A 23483-nucleotide genomic window follows, 5' to 3' on the forward strand; every position below is an offset into this window, starting at 1 on the left:
AATGCACGACCTGTGCAACTTTCAGGAAAGAAAAGATTCAAATGGCGGAGCAGATGGACATCAGAATTGAACATGAATGTTTGAGTGGCGAGGGCAGGATGTGGCGATCGTAACGAACAGTGGAATTCAGAAGACTTTCTTTGATTTAATGCTGGGTTTGTGTATAACACTGTGTCTATGCTAAATACCTTATATTCTTATTTGTGAGTTGCAAAATAATAATCTTGAACAGTAACTTTCTCCTCAGCAAACTTCCCACAGAAATAGAGGAGTAAGGGCCATAACTTAGGGCTAGATGTACTTTGCAAATATGACTGAAATGTCATTCCCCTGAAGGAAAGACGTTTAGAGTTGGAACAAGAATAGGTAGCATTTATAGGTATTTAAAGGTCTTTGCTGAGTATGTTTAAACATACTCTTTAAATGAATTCAGTTTTATGTAAAATGAGGAATAATAATTACTTAGCTTTATTTTTTCCAGGAGCATGATTATGAACACTTAAGTTTTTGGTGTACCAATATCACTGATTTATGAGATAGCTGTTCATGATTTCACTACATGAAAAATGCCATAAAAGTGGCAGGTTAATTACAGCATATACTGTTAATGGGTGAGATACGGTTATGTCTGTTTTCCAAGTTAAGCTTTCATAATACAGTGTTACATCTTCTGGAACATAAAATATACATATATTAAGTTATGCGTAATTATCAGGAAAACTTTACAGTCTGTACACATAGATATTGCTGAGTCTCTTTCTTCAGTCCTCCTTCACATTGATTTCTGGAAGGATTACTTGCATTAGCAGAGAATGGAGGACTGAGTGTTTGCAGTGGTTTTGAATAATGAATTTCTGTAGGATTACAGAAATGACATTCAGTTCCTCAAACATTTTCTGCAAAGCAAGCAGCATACTTTGAAGTCTGTGCTAGGAGAAAAAGAAACAAAACCAAAATGTGAATCTCTTAAAGTACTATCCTCCTTTCGTGGAATGGTTCAGTGGCTTAATGAGGTTAATTTGTATTAGGTTGTGGGAAATCCTTTATCTACTGTATAGAGACTTTCATTTCACATGAATGTGACAGATACTGTACTTACTGCAATGGAACTTAATTATTTGATAGTATAAGGAGCTGAAACCCCTACATTTCCTCTCAAGGAATATTCATTGCATGCTCTAGATGGTAAATAAAAACTAGGGGATGGCTGGCCTAGTTTTTAAATGTTTGAAATATCTTTGTATACTTTTCTACATTATTTCGGTTTTATACCTAGAAAAATCCAAAGCAGCTTTATTAAAGATACCCCAAATACTATCAATAGTATATGATTATTTTTCTCTTTCTCCCATTTTTCACGTATCTTTTCACTCTTTGAAATGCTTTTCTATATTGTACATGAATGTGACCATTTCATTTAATTGCACTCTTTTTCCATTTTCTCTCCCTAATTACTACAAAACAAGTCTTCCAAAAGTTTTATTCCACTGTGAACATTTCCCTTAGAGAATTGTACAACAGTGCTTTTATCTGGCTTCCATTCCAGATGGCTTTTGGTGCACATTGTACTTTATTTTCTTTTAGCAGGTATATTATGGCATTTCTGTAGACCTGGTAGAGCAGTGTAAAGCTATTTAATAAGATAGGAAGGAGACAGAATTTTGGGATCAGTGATACACATCAGAATACAAATAAGGACTGAAAACTAATAAAGTGAAAAATGAAGTGTGATGAAGTTCACATCCTACTACTAAGTTACTTTTGTAGATTCAGTGTCTGGGTTTTTTATGTACCTTTCATAAAATACACATTAGTGAATTTGTGTTAGCATGTGTGAGTATAAGATGTATAATGGCCTATCAAAATAAAAATTAATGTGAACTCACAAAAGCATCATGTGTTTGCTTTAGTATATATTATACTTTTGAAATATATCCTAGAATAATTTTTTACCATATTCACAAATAAAAAACCTTTATAACCATTTTATTGAGAAAAAGGAATGTATTTATTTAAATTGTTTTATTGGCATGTATACCAGTGAAATTGTTTGGAAAATAATTAAAAGTAATTTTTACAGCAGACTCTACTAGTAGCCGTAAAAATACTTGCTCGTCATCAAAGATATGAAAATACCAGAGATTTCAAAGGTCAGGCTGATGAATTGCTTTCTTCATCCACTATTGAATTAAAATGAGAAATAGTTAAAAAAAAAAAAAGAAAAGCATTTTTATGAAAAAAAAAAAATTCTTTCTCCTAGATTGCTGATTTGAATGTAACATTTCAGCATATCACAATATGGTCATGGGTTAATTGTTCACATTGTGATATATCATTTCAACTGTAGTACAGCATGATGTGATGGAGTATAATCTAACCTGACATAGTACAATGCAGTGAGTGATGACAAAGATCACAGACTGTTCAGTGGACTTTGCTCTACTGAAAAATGCATAATTGACTGAATGAAATGTTTAGTAGTTTATGTTTTGTTGATGAGAGCCCAAAGTCTAATTGCTGCCTGTGGCTTTTGCCTCTAGGCATGTTCTTGGGGTCCATAGCCTACATCAAGTTTGGTTTCCTTGCTCAGGTGTTTTGGGAGCTGATACTGTGCAATAACAACTGAGTGGATCCAGAGATCAGTGTTGAACTCCTGAAAGCCTGTTCGTAGAGCCTTCTTCTCATGGAAGCTGTCATTTATTGTTTGCCATTAGGGATATAAAATGTAGCTGAAGCATTCCGTACATAGGCTTTGCATACAAATGTTAAACAGTAGCAGGGATAAAGGCCTTAGGGGTAGTATTAAAACACGTATTGCTTTGCATAATTAATATTCTTCTCTGTATGAGGCTGTAGGTCAATATCAGCTAAAGTTCAGATTTATTTCTTTCTTTCTTCTGATAGAAATGAACTATCCCCAGAAATATTTAGTCTTGTATCAGTAACCAGTGAAAGTTCAGTTAATGTGACTACAGGTGCTTTGGTACCTGGATGCTGAACCAGAAAGGGTAGTCTTGTAGCTCCCTCTTACCAAATTGGTCCTCTCATAGGACTCCAGTAGCATGATTCTGGTGATCAGTTGGAGTAGCATGGGTGGGGGTAATGGGTATTGGATATGGGATAATGGAGATTGTCCTGTTGCCTCCCATGTTTGAAAAATTTGGTTCCCTGTGCTCCCAGACTTACTTTGCAATGCTGGCAGACAGATTTAAAATATGATTCCTTAGTAGATTTTTTTTCTGGGTTTTGTGTGAGGGCTGTCCCTATATCCTGCCAGTTCTTCTCTGTCCATCTGTAGGAAGGTTTTGAGATGTCATATTGAAAACTGCATCTGCCCTGGACATAAAGTCTGGAGATACAGATTCTGAAAATATATGTATGTATGAATATTTTAACATGGATACACTTCCATTTCAAATTTTCTCCCTCAGGGAAAAGAAAAAAAATCTTGGTAGAGGTTCACATCTGTTCATAGGAGTCCAGAAATTAATGTCGTTTCTAGGTTAGTTTTGTAATGTTCCTGCTTCCCACTGCACTGTAACGGTCCTGTATGCAGCCTTCTCCAATTGTTCTGTTTCTGCCTGAGATAGTGCTACTACATTTGGAAAAGAAAGCAGCTTTACATTCTAGTGTTAGTAGTATTGTAATTCTAGTTTCATGCATGGCAGATTGCTTTACAGAGCCAAGTTTAATCCATTTCTAATTAAACACCCCCACCCCCCCCCCCCCCCGCCAACAGTATGATGCTACCTTGCAATGTTATCAAATTGCTCATCTTCTTATTTTCGCAGCTCACCATGTTAAAACTGGGACCTGTGAAGTGGTGGCACTCCACAGATGTTGCAATAAGAACAAGATAGAAGAAAGATCACAGACGGTGAAGTGCTCCTGCTTCCCTGGGCAGGTAGCAGGTACCACCCGGGCAGCTCCTTCTTGTGTTGATGGTGCGACTACTTCTATTGCTTCCTTTCATCGCATGTTCCTAGGGGTTTTGCTGGCTTAATGTCATCAGGGAGAACCACTCCAGTTAACTATTTAAAATAAGAGTAGTAAAGCTTCTGCATTTTGAAGGGCATGCCCAAGGTGAATGGGAGGAGGATGAGAAAAATTAATTATTTGCTATTGCTCTGTGGAAATGCTGAGCGAAATTATTAAATGCCAGTGAAAGAGACCTCTTGAGAAGCTAAATTTGATCTAACTAAGAGACTGCCCTCAGTGCTGTGTGAAATTCACTTAATTAAAAATGTTTACGCAAAATTTATGTAAGCGTATAATTTTCATGTCTTAAATTTTATTTATATATTCATTTTTATCCTACAGGAACAAGCAAGCAAAAAAGCAGAACACGGTTATGGCTGTTTCTTGGTCTTTTTAGGCCAACACTATTTTTCCGAGTCACAGTGCAATATTAATGTTTTACTTAACAAATCTAGTATAGGCTTGTGTGTTTTATTTGGGAAAATACTAGCTGACTTTTCACATCTTTTTCTCTGAAAGAGGAGCAGAATGGATTCCTCCTTCACGTGATCTCTTTACTGTTGATATGTTGGTGAGTGTCAGAGAAGCTATAAATGCGTCATCGTTGGGGAATAAATTTAATCAGGATGTGCTAGACTATATAGTAGATCAGGCAAAATATACTAATTCAAAAGAAGAGATTCTACTTAAAACTTTGAAATCTGGCTGAGCAGGAAAAAATGAGGATTGGAAAGAAATGCTGTGAAATTAGTTCCTGAACTGCAGTAAATTAGAAAAAAAACCCAACACAGTAAAGAGATTGACTTTGAAGCCCATAGCACCTTGAACAAATTAAGACCTAATTTCTTATGAAGGTTCTGAGCTGGCTGGAAATCACAGACTAGCAGTCAGTCAATGTATTTTTAAAATTTTCCTGGAAAATAAAAGAAATGTTGCAAAATAATGACATATTAAGGTGTCCATTTCAACAACAAGCAAATGTTTTTGTTTTCCTCTCTTTAGCTTCGATAGTGGAGCAGAAATGGTGGTGCCACATGCAACCGTGTCTTGAAGGGGAGGAATGTAAAGTTCTTCCAGATCGTAAGGGATGGAGCTGTTCCTCTGGGAATAAAGTGAAAACAACTAGGGTAGGTATGATACCAACCTGACATGTTACCAACAAGTTAAAAAAATAAGTGCACAGGAAATTGGGTGCACATAGAAGACCTGAGAAGACTAAACAAGTGTGGGAAGAGAGTCATACTGGGATTGGACTTCCTGGTCCTGCACACTTTTCTCAGCATACTTTGCAATTGCTTGAACATGGTAAGCAGTGTGCCAGACCTTCTCAGGTAAGCAGTGGAGATAGTAGAGTTGCCCCTTTTTTCAATTACCAGTGATGATCAGATGTATTATAATCTGATATGTATTTCTCTCTGAAACCTGTTTCACAAAGTCTATACGCTTTGCTAAGCTCTTCATTCACAGGATAGCAAGCAAGTGCATTTTTATCAGTAACATGGAATTACCATGTTTCTACATAGAAACTGCTGAGTGTGGTAAGCATTTGATGTGTCATTACAGGATGATCTGTTTTTTTGTGTCTTGTGTGACTGGGATTTACTAATAAATTTTGACAGAGTTTCTGTGAGTTCCTTTTCTCCATTTGACACTCTTTATATTATTGGTTCAAAATTACATTAACAGAAATACATCTAACATTCATCATATACAATGCCTGAAAACAAAGTAAACGTGCTGTCATCTTTGCTTTTTAATGACTGAGAGAAACAGAAGAATAACAAATTCTTCAGTTAAGCATTAAACACTCAAATCTTCCTAGAACTGTAGCGTTGTATCTCTATAGGGTCAACACAGTTCTTCATCAACATAAAACAGATTAAAATGTGCTCTGAAGACACACATGCCTGTGAGTCAGCATAAACACCCTCACCCCTACACCTCACCACACATACTGATGACTGGTTTTGCTTGTATTTAGTAATTGTTCGTCGTGTCAGGCCATAATTTGCTAGTGCGGTGTTTACTCTGTGCAGGTGTTTGAGTGTCCATGTCATTTGATTGAAGTTTTCCTTGCATAGGCACTAAATTTCTGGTACACCTTGATTGTAGCGTGCACTGGCTGAATTATATTCCTTCTGTTCCACAGAGAGCTCTACATGTCTCAGTTTCAGTATGCATAAGTCTTTAAAACATTTTCACGTTCTTTGAAGGAAAGGTACTTCTTAAATGTTTGATATACAATTCCACTCCTGAATCCTCTTTCAAATGTGTTTCTTCTGAAGCTAACCTAACTTTGTACATGCCAGTGCAAATCTGATTATATGCATGTAAAATGTGTGTGCATGTATAATATTACCAAATGGAACTAGATAGAATTTAATAATAGTAATAGAAATAGAGAAAGAATTATGCATGTGTGTTTTGAAATTTGTCCTGGCTACTACTACACGGCGCTAGTAGTGTTAAAGAATGCATACCATTTTATATTTATTGTGAGTGTTTAACAAGCAGTAAATAAAATATGGGGTTGGATTACATTTCTGTAGGAAAAAAAGAGGTCTCAAAAAGGGGAGATACCAATTAGAATCACCTTGAGGAGATTTTTTTCCTAACGCTTTGTCAGAAGATAGGTTTTTCTACATTGGTCAAGGTTATGAAGTTCTGTCCACTTACAGGAATTTAGAGAAGCCCGAGGCTCTGGTCCTCAAGGGCTTATGCCTCTGTTGGTCTGGCTCTTTGCAGGAGTTGGACTTTTCTTGTCCTCCATGGATGGTGGCAATCCTCAGGACTCATTTCGCGCCCCTTCAGAAGTGATGCTATGAAAAAGCCAATCCTTTTGTCTATTATTTGCTACCACAGGCACTGATTCACTACAATGGCTACCATAACCTGCTTGCAGACCTACCACCACTGAAAGGAAAATACTAATCCTCTTAATTCTCCCACTATTTGTTCTGCCTTCTGATCTGTCCAGATACTGTATGTTGTTGCCCCTGCTTTCTTTATTTTCCACGCGGCTGCAAAGCTGTTTTGAGACAATAGCAAGTTTGAATTCAAATTTCTGACTGAAAGTTGGTCTAAGTCATTGAAACCAGGTGGCAGGTGAATGAAGATCACTCTCTTTCCAGATGCAGGGGGCTGAGATTTTAACAGATGTCATTCTGAAGCCCAGAAAAATATACATTGCTATTGGAAAATGTGAGTGATTCTTTGTGTTAAAAGAGTAGCTTATTATCACAAAGCACATACTTTTACCTAATATGTAATGACTCCAATATTTTTGTAGCTCCTCTTTCTGCTCCCCAAAGTCTATAAAAATAAATGGAAAAATTCTGAAGTGCTCTGTGGTTTGAACCTCCCCTTTTTTTGTGAATAGTAGGTTTCTAATTGTCAAATGAAATAACCTATATGTGTTTATCATGTATAATGTAAAAGCATAAAGAAACAAAGAGAACTGAACAGCCTGGGTGATTTAAGTGTATTGCAGAAAAGCCTTATGAAAGCTTTCCTGAAAGGCATAAGAAAGTCTATATTCACGTCCAAACATTTTCTGTAAGTTTGCCTCCTTCATGTGCAGAAAAAGTAACCAATTAAACGCTGAAGTACTGTCTTCTCTGCTACAGGATACCAAGTTCAAAAGCGGCACCTACATTTCCACATCTCAAGCTGTTAATAGTTAAGCATTTTGCTAGCGATAAAACCAGTGGAGGAAGGAGGTATTTTGCCTGTCCACGTCTGTTAGCATACTTAATCACACTGTTGTAAAAAATGATGATACTAACTTCTTAGTACTTATGGTATCAGTCACTAAGCAAAAAGGCCAAGTGAATAATGGGAGAAAGCGAACTGATTTTTAAAAATGTGGTCTACTTGAGGTTTTGCCTTTTGTTCAGATATGGAGATCTAATAAGATAATAGATGAATAATGAATTAGAATTAGCACTAATGTTATGGTACTCAGAATTCAAATGCTGAGAAAAGTTAGGTGGAAATTAATTACCCTCAGATTGCAAAAACAGGTATTATGGAAAGATTAAACTGTTTTTCCTAATTTGCCTGCATATTAGTGGGAGAGGGCTGACATTAGGAGTTAACTGTGGAAAAGGAATTAATATGGGGAGGGAAGTGTGTATGAATAAGCTGAGTACTGAGTTATGTTGTGCTGGTTTAGAACTGACTACTTGGCTCTATGTAGCCTGCAGGAAGTGGAGGGGAGAAAAGGCAATGACAGTTTAGCTAAAACAGTAATTTTTTTGAATTTATATAAAGAAATGCATGTTTGCAATCCTAAGCATTATACCACAACAAAAGAGGATGTTCAGGAGCACTTTAGGAGAATTTTGAAATGATTATGTGCATAGCTGAGATTTACCAGGCACATGCTGGCATTCTCCTCCAGACTGAGAAACTGTTGTGAGAGGAAGCAGTTGAAATTTTTTTTCTATATGGCTAGCCTCAATGTTTTGATAAATAAACACGAAACTTTTGTCACATTGCCCTCTTTGAATGATGACAAAAGTTTTAAAAAAAAGGAGAAATCCAAAGAATTTTTTTTTAACCTTGGAAATATTTTTTCTTCCAGCCTTTTTCTAATATAATTATTTTCATTCAAAAAGCTGTCTTAGTTGTATTTCCTTTCCTTTTTGCAAAATAAGAAAAATGTTTAAAACAGGAATTTTCCCATCAGTTGAAAACTACAAAATATAGCAGTATTATGTATAAAATTGGCAATGACATTAAAAAAATGCTATGGGTTTGTATTAAACAATGGAGCCCTGTACAAAGACTGGAAAACAACATTTTGCAGTCAGAAAAGAGCTGAGGAGAAAGAATTTAGTATTTCTCTCAGTTATGGGGCACATTCCACATCAGAGGACTCTGGGTAGGAGTTTTTCAAGGGCAGATCCCAATGCCAGGCTTTACTTGTATTTTTAAGAACAGTACATTACATGTTATCTTTATAGTGGAGTCTGACTTTAAAGAAGAGCACCAGAAGGTGCACGTAACCTGTATGAAAGTGCATGCTGCAATGCCTCCTGGGGTCCCAGTTCCCCAGGCATCAGCTCTGAGACTAGCTTGGAGCATTTTGTGACTTCTGGGCAGCCCATAAACCCATCTGCCTTTCCTGCAGAAACTAAAGCACAGGAACACAAGTAAGGTGATGCATCCTGGGTCTCATCTTGAGATTCTGGAGCTGCAACATGACTGAAGAAGTGTGCACTTGTGCCCTGGAGTGGGGAAGTGTCCCTGGACTGATGTTTGATGGAAATGTAGAGAAATATGCATTGATATTTTTCATATGAAATAGAGTAGAATGGAATGGAATGGAATGGAATGGAATAGAATAGCATAGAATAGAATAGAATAGACTATTTCAGTTGGAAGGGACCTACAACAATCATCTAGTCCAACTGCCTGACCAATTCACAGCTGACCAAGTTAAAGCATGTTAATGAGGGTGTTGTCCAAATGCCTCTTAAACACTGACAGGCTTGGGGCATTGACTACCTCTCTAGGAAGTCTATTCCAGTGCTTGACCAACCTCTTGGTAAAGAAATGCTTCCTAATGTCCAGTTTAAACCTCCCCTGGTGCAGCTTTGAACTATTGGGCAGTAATGAAATGGTACCTTGTTCTTAAGCTTTTAGTTTGATTTGGTAGAACTGTTTGTGGAATGAGGCATAGTTTAACACTTAAGTTCTGGTTCAAATACGTGGAGTGGAATTTACTGGACTTTGCTTGGGTTAGGACTCTCTAGAGTGAGATGACTATCCTAAGCTCTAGGCTGTCTTTTTAGTCTTGGAGGGAGTTGTTAATTTCCAGAGGACAATTAATTTTGTCCTAAGATAAGTCAGATTAATTATCTTCTTATGTCTCCTTAGTAACTCCAAGTGCTTATGTCTCCTTAGTAACTCCAAAGGAAAGCTATAATGACTGCCTTAGCACCTAACATTTAGATACTTAATGTTGAATAGGAAGATGCTGGCTCGGAGACTTTACTCTCTTTGATGTGGTCTTCAGTAGGAAGATGATCAAAAAAGCCCCTTCATTCATTATCAATTTGGGAAGCTTTGGACTTTGACCACTATAAAATGTGATATAATATAAGAGAAGTTTTCAGAATGTACATGTTCTGAAATATACAGCTATGAGCTAAATCAGTGAATCATATTGTGATGAGCAACACATCCAATATCATTCAGCAAAAATTGGCAACCAGTGCATGTCCTTTTAGAACTGACTCATTGGTATAATAGTTATAATACTACTAATACTAATAATATAAATTAACCAAAAAGATCAGATGTAATGTGCAGCAAGTATTGATTATTATCCTCTGAAAAATCTCTAGAAGCTGGTAGTGAACAATGTTTTCCTATAAACAAGTGAAAATAGTTTTTTCAAACAGGTCATACAGGGCCATCTTTTGGAAATGAGTATTCAACTTCTGGAATAGCTGAGCACCTACACTTTTATGAAGGCCAGAAGGATCTGCAATTGTCACTCTGAAAACTGGCTATTATTTTTAATATGTGGGGAAAAGCACACTGCAGAACAGAAAGAAATCAATATCTAATATATTACTATGTAACTATATGCCAAACCAATATTAGAAATAGAGTACTGCAAAAAAATAAAATAAATATTACAAGGACAGATAGAAATAAAAAAGAAATATTACAGGCCCCAAAATAAATCCGTATTGAGTATATTTATCTACATTCCAAATCCAAATCTGCTTTCCAAATCAATACCAGAGATAGACGACTAGTGTGAAAAGAACAGAAATATTGCCAGGATGGAGAGAAATCCATACTGAGACTGTTTATCTACATTCCAAAACAATATTGGAGAGAGCCTGAAGTCAGATATTTGTAATACTCCATTTAATCTAATTTTACATTATGGCATCCAGAGTTTAAAAGAAACTAAAAATTGAATAACATTCTTGGAAGAGGAGAAAGTGTACCATCCAAGCACACCAACTGGCTGCATGTGATGCCAAATGGTGTTCAGTATGTGCATGCCACTACTCTGAATCAATGCAGTTCTGCTGCTATCTATAAATACCGCTTACATTTTTACCCTGTCTCCTCTTGCTCACTTGCAGATGCTGAATTGTTTCTAAATTAATTACAGCTGCAGAAAGGAGAGGCAGTAATTTTATTTATGTTTCAATTTGTAAAATATGCTGTTCATAACCGTTTCAGCACAAGGAATGAAGAGACCTCTGTTAGGTACCTCACATGATAATGCTTTGCAGTTGGCTACTGAGATTCCCAGTATCAGGAGGCAGCATTAGTGGTGACTCTACTACTACCAGTGCTGTAATAACCGCTGCTCAAGTTAGACAACATAATACAAGAGGGCTAAAATGTGTCCCTGGATATGAAAAGAAAATGGCCTTTTTCTTGTAACTGAGCCCCACATCAGTGTTAGGAATGCAGCTGCGTTAGTTGTTGATATGTAATTCTCCGCATGAGCAACAGATACATAGGCTTTTTCAGCAGCAGCAAAGGGATAAAAAATGGAACAAGTATTACTGGTTTTTTTCTGCCAGAGTTGAAAAGAAATACTGCCATTGTGGTAGCCTCTCCCCTCATGTCTTTATTCTTCTTCCTCCTCCAGGCATTTCAAAAACAGCAGTAGTAATGATGCATAATCAGAAAAAGGAGAAATTCATCATATAAATGTTGTGTATAGGTTATTCTAGGATGTTTCCAATAGGCCAGATGTATGGTAGTTGTGGTCAGTCAGTGCTAATAAGGCAATGTATTTCTTACATGACATTGTTTCAGTGTAAAACTGCTACTAACTTCCATCACATGAAACAATTTGCCTGTTGTTTTGACCACTATGAAACATGAAATACAGGATAAATCAATGATCTGCCATGTGTCAGTAGTAAATAATGACAAGGAGTGCTTTTCCAAGTATTGTTTAAGGGGTTGTATGAATAAATTAAGAAACAACCTCACTGTAGGTTCAAAACTGCTCTATTCCCCTGACTCACTTCAGAGCCTGTCTATAGACTCCTCACCTTCTACCTTAATTTCAGATGAAGATTTATAGCAATAATACACATATATACAGTGACTAGCAATACCAGTGGTTCATAAAAAGGATGTGATTACAATATAAGTAGAGTGCAGAGACTGTAGCAAAATATTACCCATGGAAGAGAGTGATTGCACTTGTGACAGCCTCTTTGTTGCTATGGTATCTCTTACCATGCCTTTGGCTAATCTGTCACTAAGAGAAATTTGCAGCTGTCTCAGCATGTTTCTCATTGCTAACTTAGAGACCCACTGTATCTAATCTGTCATTAAAATAGCAATAAGTGGTATGTATGCATTTTCCTAAAAATACATACAAGTTTCAGTGGGCAAATGAGCTGGTAATGGAAATAGGATGACGTCTTCTGGGGTCAAGCTGACTGTTTGTATTAGTAATTATTGTTTTGATCTAGCATCATGATTTCTTTCATATTGAAGCTCTGTATTTTCTGTAGGGCACCAAAACACTAGTCTTTTGGGTCACTTGGACATTTCAATGAAAAAACTTATTCCAGCCATGTAATTGTAACACGTGTTACAATTCAGTGTTTTTCTCAAAAATAGCTGCCATATACCAAATTTACTTCTTTAATGTGAAGTTGGTGTGCCTAGTTCTATCCTATGAAAAGGTTCTTGTTGCAAGTCTACATCTGATATGAGTTTAGTCCTACAGCTTGATGCTGTACATTCGTAAGTCACAGAAATCTAGTCAAGGCATAGTCCTTTCCCCAAAGGGAAAACACAAGTTATGGTGAAAAGGATTAAAGGAAGAAGTGTTGTGGTGTGAAATGTTATAAGCAAAGTCATAGACTGAAAGGTCAGTAAAACTTGTTGGGCAGGTGAAGATAATCCAAACATTCAACTCCCAAGACATTTTCAGTCTCAAATTTTGTTTAGTTCTGTTCTGACTTGACTCCTGTGGATACTGATGTAAAGAACTGAAAGTGAGAAACATCAAAAGAGAGAATGGGTTAAAGGTTATATTTATAGGTACAACTCTTTTGGAAAGAGGGAACCTGTTAATGCATTACTTGAAAGAAAATTTATAAAACCAGAATAGTGGGGGTTTTTATTAGCAGCTTTTGCCTAGAGGGTTTGCAATTTTTCCTTATTTTTTTCTGTCCCTTGCATCTGCTTGTGAATACACTGAGTCTTGTCTCTAGCTATTCAAAAGGGTAATTTTTTTTGTGAGTAGACACACTGTACGAATCATGAGAAATGAAATCTTTTGCAATTCCTTCATCACGCTCGCAGAGTGTTAGTAATATATGCTGTGGTTTATACATTTTTATGAGGGAATAGTTTTTCCTAAGGTAAGACTGCAGCTAGCATCCATTGTAAAGCATAAGTTTAGCTTCTGCAGAACCTGAGAATTGACAGAATTACTCTGAAATCAAAGGCAAATATTTCTGCAATATTTAAAGAAAAAAGCAAATGGATTTCTGTTGCATGTCATTAATTAACTAATCAGTGATTTTTGCAAGCATTACTTCCTTCCACGTGGGAATCCTCCACTCCATCATTCCGGCCGAGAGGTTTTCTGCCTTTGTCCCAAAAGATTCAACTTGTGATTTATTTTTCTTTCTTTTCTTTCCCCCCCCCCCAATTTGTCCTTTGCTGGCATGTTTGAGATATTGACCTCATGTCTGAGGAATAATTTTCTGCCTGTTATGGAAAATAAGAATGAGCTCTGAAGGCTGTATGTAAATTACTGATTTTCTCCACTTCTCCACAAAGTGGAAAAGTCCTCACACCAAAATCAAAGACGTTTCCACTGTCATTTGCAGCTCCATTCTTCCAGTATCTTTGCCCTTTCACAGCCTGTGCAAGAAGGGCTCTTTGAATACCTACCAGTCTTTTTTTAGTTTTTCTGGAAAATCTATCAGCTTCTACTACCTCACAAGTTACCATATAGGAAGATGATATTCAAATGCCAGTATCATGTGAGTCATGCTGGCATGCTCTAAAACTAGTGCTTCTTTCTTGTCTCACCCTCCTTTGCAGTCTGTAAGGGCTTCTTTGGATCATTTCTGCAAGTCAAAAATTATGTGTTTCAGCTCAGAGGGACTGGAGTGTTCTGATGCCTCACATTACCTACTAGCTAAATAGCTGCAGGCTATTTAAAAGGTATTACTTTTCAATTCTCCAATATCCCATAATTTTCTTGAGGTATTTCCTTGCTGTCATTAGGGCTGTTTATAGAAAACCCCAGAAGTACTGCCCGACACAGCTCTGCTTTTCTGCATTCTAACAGGGAAGGAAGGAATTGGATAATAATCAATACCAAGCAGAGAAGGTCAGTCCTACAGAGCATTATGCGCAGTCACCATTGGAGGAATGAACAACTCTGAAACCAGTTGAAATCGGATTACTCAGATATGATTCCCTTGCAGAGCAAAGTGAGCATGTTTATGAATCTTATTTCTCTGTGAGAATAATGAAGATAATCCTTTCCTATCTGAGAACTGTTCAAAATGAAGAAAAAAATGTATTTCAGACAAGAATAAGTGGAAGACTGATGTCTAGAACTAAATTAAAAAAGAAGAGGACCAACATAAAATTAATTTCCATAAGAATTTCAAAATTGTTCATTTTTTCCTTAACTTCTAATTTACTCCTTCTTCTACCTTGGTGAACACCACATTCATCTTAGGAAAGACACTACTGCTGCATATGGAGAAAAGACTCCAAAGGAATTTGTATGTTCTATGAAATGGACTTGGAGCTTTCTTCTGCTGCATTATTAGCAAAGACAGATGATTTCTTCTCAGATCTTATAGTCCTGACTGTCATTCATCCCCTTCCATATCTGCACTAAGAAATGTCATAGAGCTCTGAAGTGGAGATTCTGCGTGAAGCTACAAAATATCCAGTTCACCATGACTTATTTATATGATGTGACCTGTAGAATTATATTGGCAAGACCTCTAAAACCAGCAGTGCACACAAGTGTGTCTCCAGTTTATGAAGATGGGTATGATGGCAAGTAAACAATAGATTGTGTCTAATCAATATGTATCTCCAAACTCAGTAGTAATAGAAGAGTTGAGAATTTTAATGGAGCTGCATATTTTAAGAGGTCCACAACATCTTTGCCTCTTCAGGTCCAAGAATGCCAGAAAATATCTTACTGATGCCATCCAGAAAAACAAAAGCTTGTTTCTTCATCTTGAATTCAAGCTTTGTGGCTCAGGAACATGTCCCTGCCAAAAGGAGACCAAAGGACTTTGCCTGTGGTTGTGCTGTTCCAAATTCAGTCAAAGGCACTGAAAAATCAGAGTAGTTTTTCTAGAATTCTGAGATTCTTCTTTCCTGCCTCCTTGTTATCTTTTCAGACTGACCTTGGAAAACAAGAGCATAGCAATTTATCATCTCAAGGCATCGTTCTAATTCTAGTTGTTAATAATTATGTTGAACATTTTCAAAGTATGAAAAAGAAACAAAAGACTTTCTCCTAGAATGCTACTTGGCAAATTTGAGGCTGATTACTTGCAAAGCCAATTTCATTTTGGAGGGTCATTCAAGAAATTAATTCTTCTTTCTATCTTTTGGCCTTAAAACACGTATTTGGTACTTAGCATTCCTGAAGTTTGAAGGCAACAAGCTCTTCAGAGCCTTTTGGTCTTCTTTAGTTGAGATTTTAGAATACCAGTGTCTAATTGTGATTAGCTGCTCTGATTCATTCATGCTTACCTTTTCATGGGTCACGTAATCAGGAGATAATGAGAAGATGCAGGTATGAAGACAACTGGCCAGATTCTTTAGGAAAGACAAATGAAATTGAATACCGAAGCAGGTTCTTAGTTAAATTTCTAGAGTTCATGTTTTCCTTTGACAGGATACATCTTTTCTGTGTACTGTGAAATTCAAAGTCAAGATGATCCCCAGTACAGAGAAGTTACACGAGATTGTAACTTTCACCTGGAAATCTCCATAATGCTCAAGCAAGAAGACATTTCTAATCCGTTCAGGAATGATGCTAGTAACGTGCATCAGTTTGTTGTGAATTCAAGGCAAATGCCAGGGAAAAGCATCAAAGTCATCATTTTCTGGAATTAATACCAGCGTGTTATGCTATCTTCTTCCAAGAATGCCATAGGAACCTAGGACCATTACATGTAAAAATGCAAGAGAATGACAGTGAAATTTTGTCATCTATACGCATCTTCAACATGGATGGTGGATATACTCTCTGTTTTGTGTTTAATTTATTTACTTACTAAATTGACAGTACTAGTTACTCTTCCCTTCTTTTTCTCAAAAAAGACTACAACTAAAATGACTACAACTATTAGTTGGGAAACAGCAACTGTAATCTTGACTACTTCTTAGTGAACCAGACTTTATGTGTTGGTTTTTTTTTTCCTGGACAATGAGAAATCCTTCTAATTGTTCATCTATGACAGCTTTTAGGTGAAAATCCCCAAGTCTTCCTTTTCCCTGATTCTACTAAGACTTGAGACGGGGTGACAGGGATTTTTCTGAAATCCTCCAAATCTGCCACCTTTCTTCTGTGTCTTATATGTATTACAGTGATGGCGTGATGGGTACTCATACTGGAGAAAGTTAAAATTAGAATCTCTTAAAATAATTTTATATTCTCTGCATGGGTATCCATTACTCTGTCGGCACCCACTACTTTGGCTAAAATTTTTCCAAGCATGGGAAAGTCTTTTCTTCATGTGGAGATTCTAAATGGATGGAAAGAGAGAGGAAAATGATCCAAGGGTTTCAAGTTGATGACTGATTCATTGTTTTTAAACATTTTTTTTTCCTGCCTGGATATTGCTCTGCTGTTTTCTAACTTGTTTTTTAGTTGTCTTATATTCCCTCAGCTGTGGCAGTATTCCTGGAGCCAAATGTGAGTGCACTACCTCAAAATGCCAGCAGTGGAAGCTGGTAAGCAAGTGGGGAAAAATCACCAGAGGAATCTCTGAAGCTTGGGACAAAGGCAGAAAACACATCAGTACAGCACTAGCAGAGCAGCAGGTATCCTCATAGAGAAGATAAAATTACAGGTAAGGAAATAATTTACATTTCTGTTTTGATCTCATCCAAATGGTTTGTTACTCTCCATTCAAAATCCCAGAAAAAATAACACACACACCGTGAACATCTGAAGAGGAAAAAGATATAAAATGTGATGAATTTAGACTACTTAATTTTTTAGTGGGGATAATTTGAAGTTCAATCTTACCTAATTTCTGGAATATATATTTAAAGACAAAAATCCATTTTACCTATTAGGCAATTTAAAATCTCAGCCTAGTTTTAAACCAAGGCTGGGGTTTTGTTTTGTTTAGTTTTTCATTTTTAGAATATTAAACACAGGAAACTGCTTGTTACAGTTTTCCTTTCCAGTCAAGAACAATAGTAGGCTTTTGTTTAGGTAAGTGAGGTCAGATAAAGCCAAAGACAGAAGGACTCCGTTCCCATCCCTCCTTCTCCATTTGCTTTCTCACAGTTGGAAGAGTAGCATGACTCTTTATAATGCTTCAGTTTCCTCATCTGTAAAAGGGAAAGAGGTTGTTTTTATCTCCCACTTGAGATGACTAGATGGAATAAGTAGTGTAAAAGAGAAGAAAATTACATTTATTTAATTAATTGTCTTGCAGTCTTTTATGCCGCCATGCTGCAGTCCCACTATGGAATTGTGATCACCTCAAAAACCTCAAGAGGATATATCCTTGTCTGAATTGCTACAGTTATTATCTGTTACAGAAAGTAAAATAAGGTTTATGTTTAAGTCTTCTTTTAATATAAAACTGTTGTCTGTAAATGAAATATTTTGTTAAGTTAAAACAATTCTACTATAAACTTCTCTGCTGAGTTCCAGAAACATTGAGAAAGTTTAGGTATGTGGATTGTAGTGGCATTACCTTTTGGAAGAGAACAGTAATTAAGTAAATTTGAAAAACTAATGAATTAGATTTAGCCTTGACATAACTCATATGTCTCCATCAGATATACACTATGATAACTGTCCCAGTGAGTTGTATCAATTTTTATTTTGTAAACTATCAAGCTCAAGGAAATATGAATACAGAGCCATATTAATGTGTTTCATAGCATTTAAATGTGTAGACATTTTATTAAAGCAACAAGTTATTGATGTTATGAGTTTAATATTGTATGTTTCTGGTGATCTGCAGCATAACATTTAAGTTACAAAGTCTAAAGAAAAAAAAGGGAAATAATAATAATTTTGTAAGCATTATTTAAAGAAATTCAGGTGATCTTTTGAGGTGCTGTGTAACCCTTTTCAGAAGCAATCATTATCAGCAGGTCCAAAAACTACCTCAAATATCTGAATAACGAACTAGCTGTCTGAATTGAATATTGTCTTTTGCAATGTGTCATCTGATCTTTTATGGTGTTTCCTGTAACCTACTAACCATAGAAATGACTGTAAGTAGAGTTCTCCTCAGAATGCTCACATTTTTCTATAAGCTTTTTTTTTGGGGGGGGCTGGTATTTTGGTTTTTTTGTTTGGTTGGTTTTGTGAGGTTGGTTTTTTTTGTGGTTTTTTTTTTTTTTACTTTAAACATCTATTGAAAGAGCACACTCAAATCTTTCATTTAGAAGGAATTGTATTCTGACTTCATGGCTCTTTTCTGTGTCACAGGTCTATCCATGGACTTATTTGCAAGGAACTTTTCAGTTACTGTTTTATCATAGTTAAAGATTGCTGATATACTTGAGAAAAATAAGTGTTATGTATCAGTTTCTGTTGCTTTTTGGTGACAAATCAATGAATTTGCATTTGAATATGTTTAAAATTTTTCCTTTGAGGTTACTGTTACTGCTTTGGGTTGTTTTTGAGACCATGCTCTTTTGCTAAGAAAGTTGCTTATTCTGAAATATGTTTTTTCCTGTCATTTTGTACTTTTATGTGTAACAGAAAATTCCGTCTTTCCCAGTTTTGTTTTCTGTAACTAATTCCGTAACAGTGTAGTACTTGACATGTGTTTGTTTCTTAGGCAAACGTGTAAAACTCCTCAAGTCCGAATGGAGAAGTAGAGAAAGGAGGTTTCTGCTGTGCCTGATGACAATTTTTGATTTTTCCACACACACAAAATATTCTGGCTCCACGTTGGAGCACTAGTTGTGATGAATCCTAGTCTTGGTCGGATTCTAAGGAAGGGCCAGAACGTTCGTTGAGGAATAAAGAGTCAAACCACTCCAGAAAATGTGTTCCAGCCCTGGTTTATTTCCAATCACAGAGCAGCAGGTGTGTACAAATACAGGTTTACACAGTATTAACAGGAATTGTTGTACCTTACTCCTCATTGTAGTTGCTTAGTTTGCTGTAGATGCCCAGTAATCATGGCTTATTTGAGCAGAGCCTCAAGGGGGTGGTTGGAGAGGCTCTGCATTGCACTCCTAAGCAGCCTAAGTGTGTCAGTCAGATGCTTCTGGGAGCCCTAAAACATCTTTCTTCACTCACTCTCTTTTCAAAGGTAGACCCAGTTGATGAACTTGATTTACTTACTATCATGTGAAAGCAACAGATACTCCAGAGAAGAGAACAGCACTTAGAAAGGAAGTATGTCTTGGTACACTCAGTTAGGTGTGGCTTAGTAGTTGAAAGCTCAGCATCCCATACTGGATTACTTAAAAGGAAATGTTGGGAAAGGGGTATTTCCACTATATTCCTGAAATATGCTTGATGTTGTCCGTTTAATCTTGAAAACATTTAAGGTGAAGAACTCTGCCATTTTCAGGAACTTATGTCATGCTCTAAAGTATTTTTCCTATACCCATTTTTCAAGTCCTAACTTTAAGATTATTTGGAGCAGGTGGAAAGTTCAATTTACATGTGAAAGGTTTCCAAAGCCTTTTTTAACACTGATTGTCTAGGTCTTCACTTTAACACCAAAAATCTCCTGCTGAAATCATTAAGAGCAGTGGGAACACAAGAAATACAGAATTGTACTTCAAATGGCACTGTGTGAAATGAGTTTTCAACATGTTTGTTTCTTTCTAATGGAAGGTCCTAAGCAAAAGAATTATCACAAATGTAATTCAGATTAGTCACAGTGAATAAAAGTATGAAAGAATTAAAAGCTTTAGAGTCTGGTGATTATCAAAGACATAGGAAACTTCTGAGCTGTTGAAGTGTACTGAGAAATGTTCTGTTTAGTTAATAGAATGAGCTAGAGATGTTTGCCAAAGGGCAGACCTGAGGATCTAGAATTCTAAATTGCTCCATTAGAGGCTTGGCAACATGTTTAGACTAACACTTTTCATAGTGCAGTGCCTAAAATAAAATTAAGGGAAAAAGTTAAAGCTCTTGAATCTTGCTATCGAAAGTTAGGTAGGACCAAAGTTTTATGAGCAGCAATGAAACATCTGAAGACTTGAAAAAATGTCTATTGATATGTAACCTTCTCTGAAGGTAAATAAATCCATATAGTTGTCATTAAATATCTGTTTTCCAAACTGCTCACAAATCACTGAAATATTGCCTTTTGTCATTAGCTCAAGTCAAATACCAGTCTGTGATCCTGAAACAAGGACTTGTTGGACTTGTTTCCTAACTCACAGTTCTCGGCTGCAGTTACTTTATCTAGCATACCCTTGAAATACGGTTGAATCACCTTAACGTTTCTTGGACTATTGAAATGGTTCCTGTGCCCCCAGAAACTGAGTTATCTGGCATAAACACCAAAATGCATGCCTATCTGCTGTTAAGTGCGTATACATATAGGAGCCCTGTTGCAGAAAGGTCCTTAGCAGCTCTTTTAGTCCAGCTTGCCCACTTCTTTAGAAAATAAATTACAGGATTCTCAAGCTGTGACAAAATTGTGCGCCTGCCGTTAGTTAACGTTTGCGAAGTACTTTTGAGTGTCACTGGTACAAGGTAGCAGTATTAGATCAGAAGCACCTTCCGAACTTACAAGTTGAAATGTTTTAGTGAATAAATATGCACAAGTGGCAACACAAACTGTCATTTGCTTTCATAAGCTGTGTATGAATGATAGCGCATGGCAAACACACTGTATGGATTTTGAAGTTCCAGGAAATAGTGCTCTTCCATCTGTTCAAAAGATTCATTTCCAAGCTCGACCTCATTCGCAGAGGGCATAAGTGGAAAAAATGTATTGGCAGATGTTTGTTTCTGGTTGTATGGGCCCTTCTGTTTTTGCATTGTAATATTCGTATTAGGTTTTCACTACCAAAACAAAGTTATTTATGTCATGGAAAAATAAGACTGATACAGCCCTCTTCAAGTCCATTCCTTATTAGGAAAAGTTTGCTAAAGAATCACTTTCTTGACCATGCTTTATTATTTTTTGTGTGGTCTGTTTGCATACAGTATAAGAAAAAATACAAAAATAAAGACACGAAATGGATGGAAATGTGCTGCGTACAGGCTGTCTTGGTACGAGATCTTTGTCTTATCTCCATGTCTTGGAAGACAATCCATAGCTAGGCATTTCTTCAAGCCATTTCTTAGGCCTCTTTCTTCAAGCATTTATTTAAGGGATTCTTGTGGCATTCCCTGTGTTTAGCTTGTCTCATTTTGGTCATTAAATATATTTGTGACACCCTTTTTACTTTTGCTAGAAATTCCCACACAATTTTTGTTTCCCACGGGCCTTTAGTATTTTATGGAAGAATGCTAGGGGTGCCAAGATGGCTCTTCTTTGTCTTAGAAAATTATACTTAGCTTATAAAATTACACTTATAAAATTACAATTAGCACTTAAATAAAAATTACACCTTTAATTGCTTAAAAAAGTAATTTCCTTTCTTTGTCTTACGTATCTCGGGAAAAAAAAAGAAAAAATATAGCTTGATGATTCTTGAGTATGCTCAGACAACACTCAGTCTGTGACCACACACGCAGTCCTATATAGTTGATGGAACAGTTCTAATTAAAAAGAAAAAAAAAATAGTATTAAGTTCTTTCTGTTTCTTGTGTTTATATTCTTTGGTGAAAACCTGGAACAGAGGGTCCATCATACTGCTGAATCATCTGTGGAGAGAAGAAACACTGGCTTAAAAATTTGCCCCTTTCTGTATTTGCCATTGATACATAGTCCTGACAACATTATAATAGGCTTCTCTCCAACACTTCTCCCCCACTAAATTATGTTCTTCACTGTGCGTGATGGAGAAGAATTAGAATTGGAGTTGCAAGGGCACTCGTGGAAAGGCAAGATGCTAACTTTCAAGTGCTTGACTTTACAAACTCAGGAATCCTGTTTTAATATGGATTTTGTGTATGGTTTGAGATAAACATAGAAAAAAATTGAAAGAGCTGCCGGTCAAAAAAATAGTAATGTACAAAGTCGTGTTATGAAATGTTCCAGCACACATGTATTTCAACATGCCATATATTGTTATCTGTTTTCTTCTAACATTAATAAATAATAATTAATTATGTACCTCATTTGCATGTATAAACTATTTTGTAGTTAGCAAATAATTAGTGATATATTTGTTTCTCTGAAGAAACAGAAGATTTGTACTATACTTAATTGTGATTCTGTAGGAAAAGTGCTTTACTATTCAGGGAATATTCACTCAGCCATTCTTTGCATCTTATAGTCTTGATTTTGCTCCCTTTCTTTTCTAAGGAAGAAGGAAGTCTTCAGTAAAGATATCAGGTCGGGTTCTTATTGGAAGTCTTTTCTTATGGAACAGATGGTATTATCAGCTGTATTCATCAGCTGTGGGACTTTAACAAATTAGGATATTTTTTAGCCATTGCCAGCAACACTGGAGTGGAGGCTGTCCAGAAAATCTCTTGAGCTGGTACCTTTTCTAATGTGCTGCCTTTGAGGTCCTTTAATCTCTGGTTCATCCTGGGTTCCCTTGGCAAAAATGTTCTACCCCAAGAATGAATCTGTTTTGAACATTTAGTGAGCAGAAGAAATGTGGAAAACTTCAGCTGCATTTAATTGTATATTGTTGTTTTAAAATAAAACATGTGAGTTCACATACAATTACAGCCAATTTACAGCAGCCACTCACTAATTTAAATTAAAAAGTCTGCAACTGCAGAGTAATTATACTTTAATTGCACATTTAGTACAAGAAAGTGAAGAGTCTAATGCATTGCATTTATGATATAACAACCATGTGAAAAAATATATTAGCATAAAGGGAGTAATTATGTTCCAAGAATGAACAAATTAATTCAAATCAACACCTAGGATGCTAAAGATTTTATGTCCTTTTTTCATTTGTATTGTTAAACAGCAGCAAAGTTAATTTTCCATACATATTAATTATTAACTGAAAAATTGATTAGACTTGATTTGTACCCATTCAGCATGTTACTGTTCTCTTAGGATTTTAAAGATCAGACACATATTGCTATCAGTCCCCCTTTTCCTATAAAGGCCTTTGGCACGATACCTTGCTTCCCAGCCACTCAAACCAAATAGCTTTTACTGTATAAAAAAATAAGTATTTCTGGGAATACCATCACTAGA

The 23483-nt window shown here is 36.3% G+C and overlaps 1 protein-coding gene across 1 annotated transcript in view; it reads left to right on the forward strand.

Annotated features, from left to right (window-relative positions):
• Positions 1–23483, forward strand: part of TAFA2 (TAFA chemokine like family member 2) — a 65117-nt gene that overhangs the window by 25642 nt on the left and 15992 nt on the right. Inside the window, exons 2-3 of the mRNA XM_086462009.1 lie at positions 3792–3944; positions 4981–5105. Coding sequence (XP_086318135.1) covers positions 3792–3944; positions 4981–5105 — 278 coding nt within the window. The remainder of the gene's footprint in view (positions 1–3791; positions 3945–4980; positions 5106–23483) is intronic.

This window comes from Leptosomus discolor, chromosome 1 (assembly GCF_034619465.1).
Source record: "Leptosomus discolor isolate bLepDis1 chromosome 1, bLepDis1.hap2, whole genome shotgun sequence".
Classification (NCBI taxonomy): Eukaryota; Metazoa; Chordata; class Aves; order Leptosomiformes; family Leptosomidae; genus Leptosomus; species Leptosomus discolor.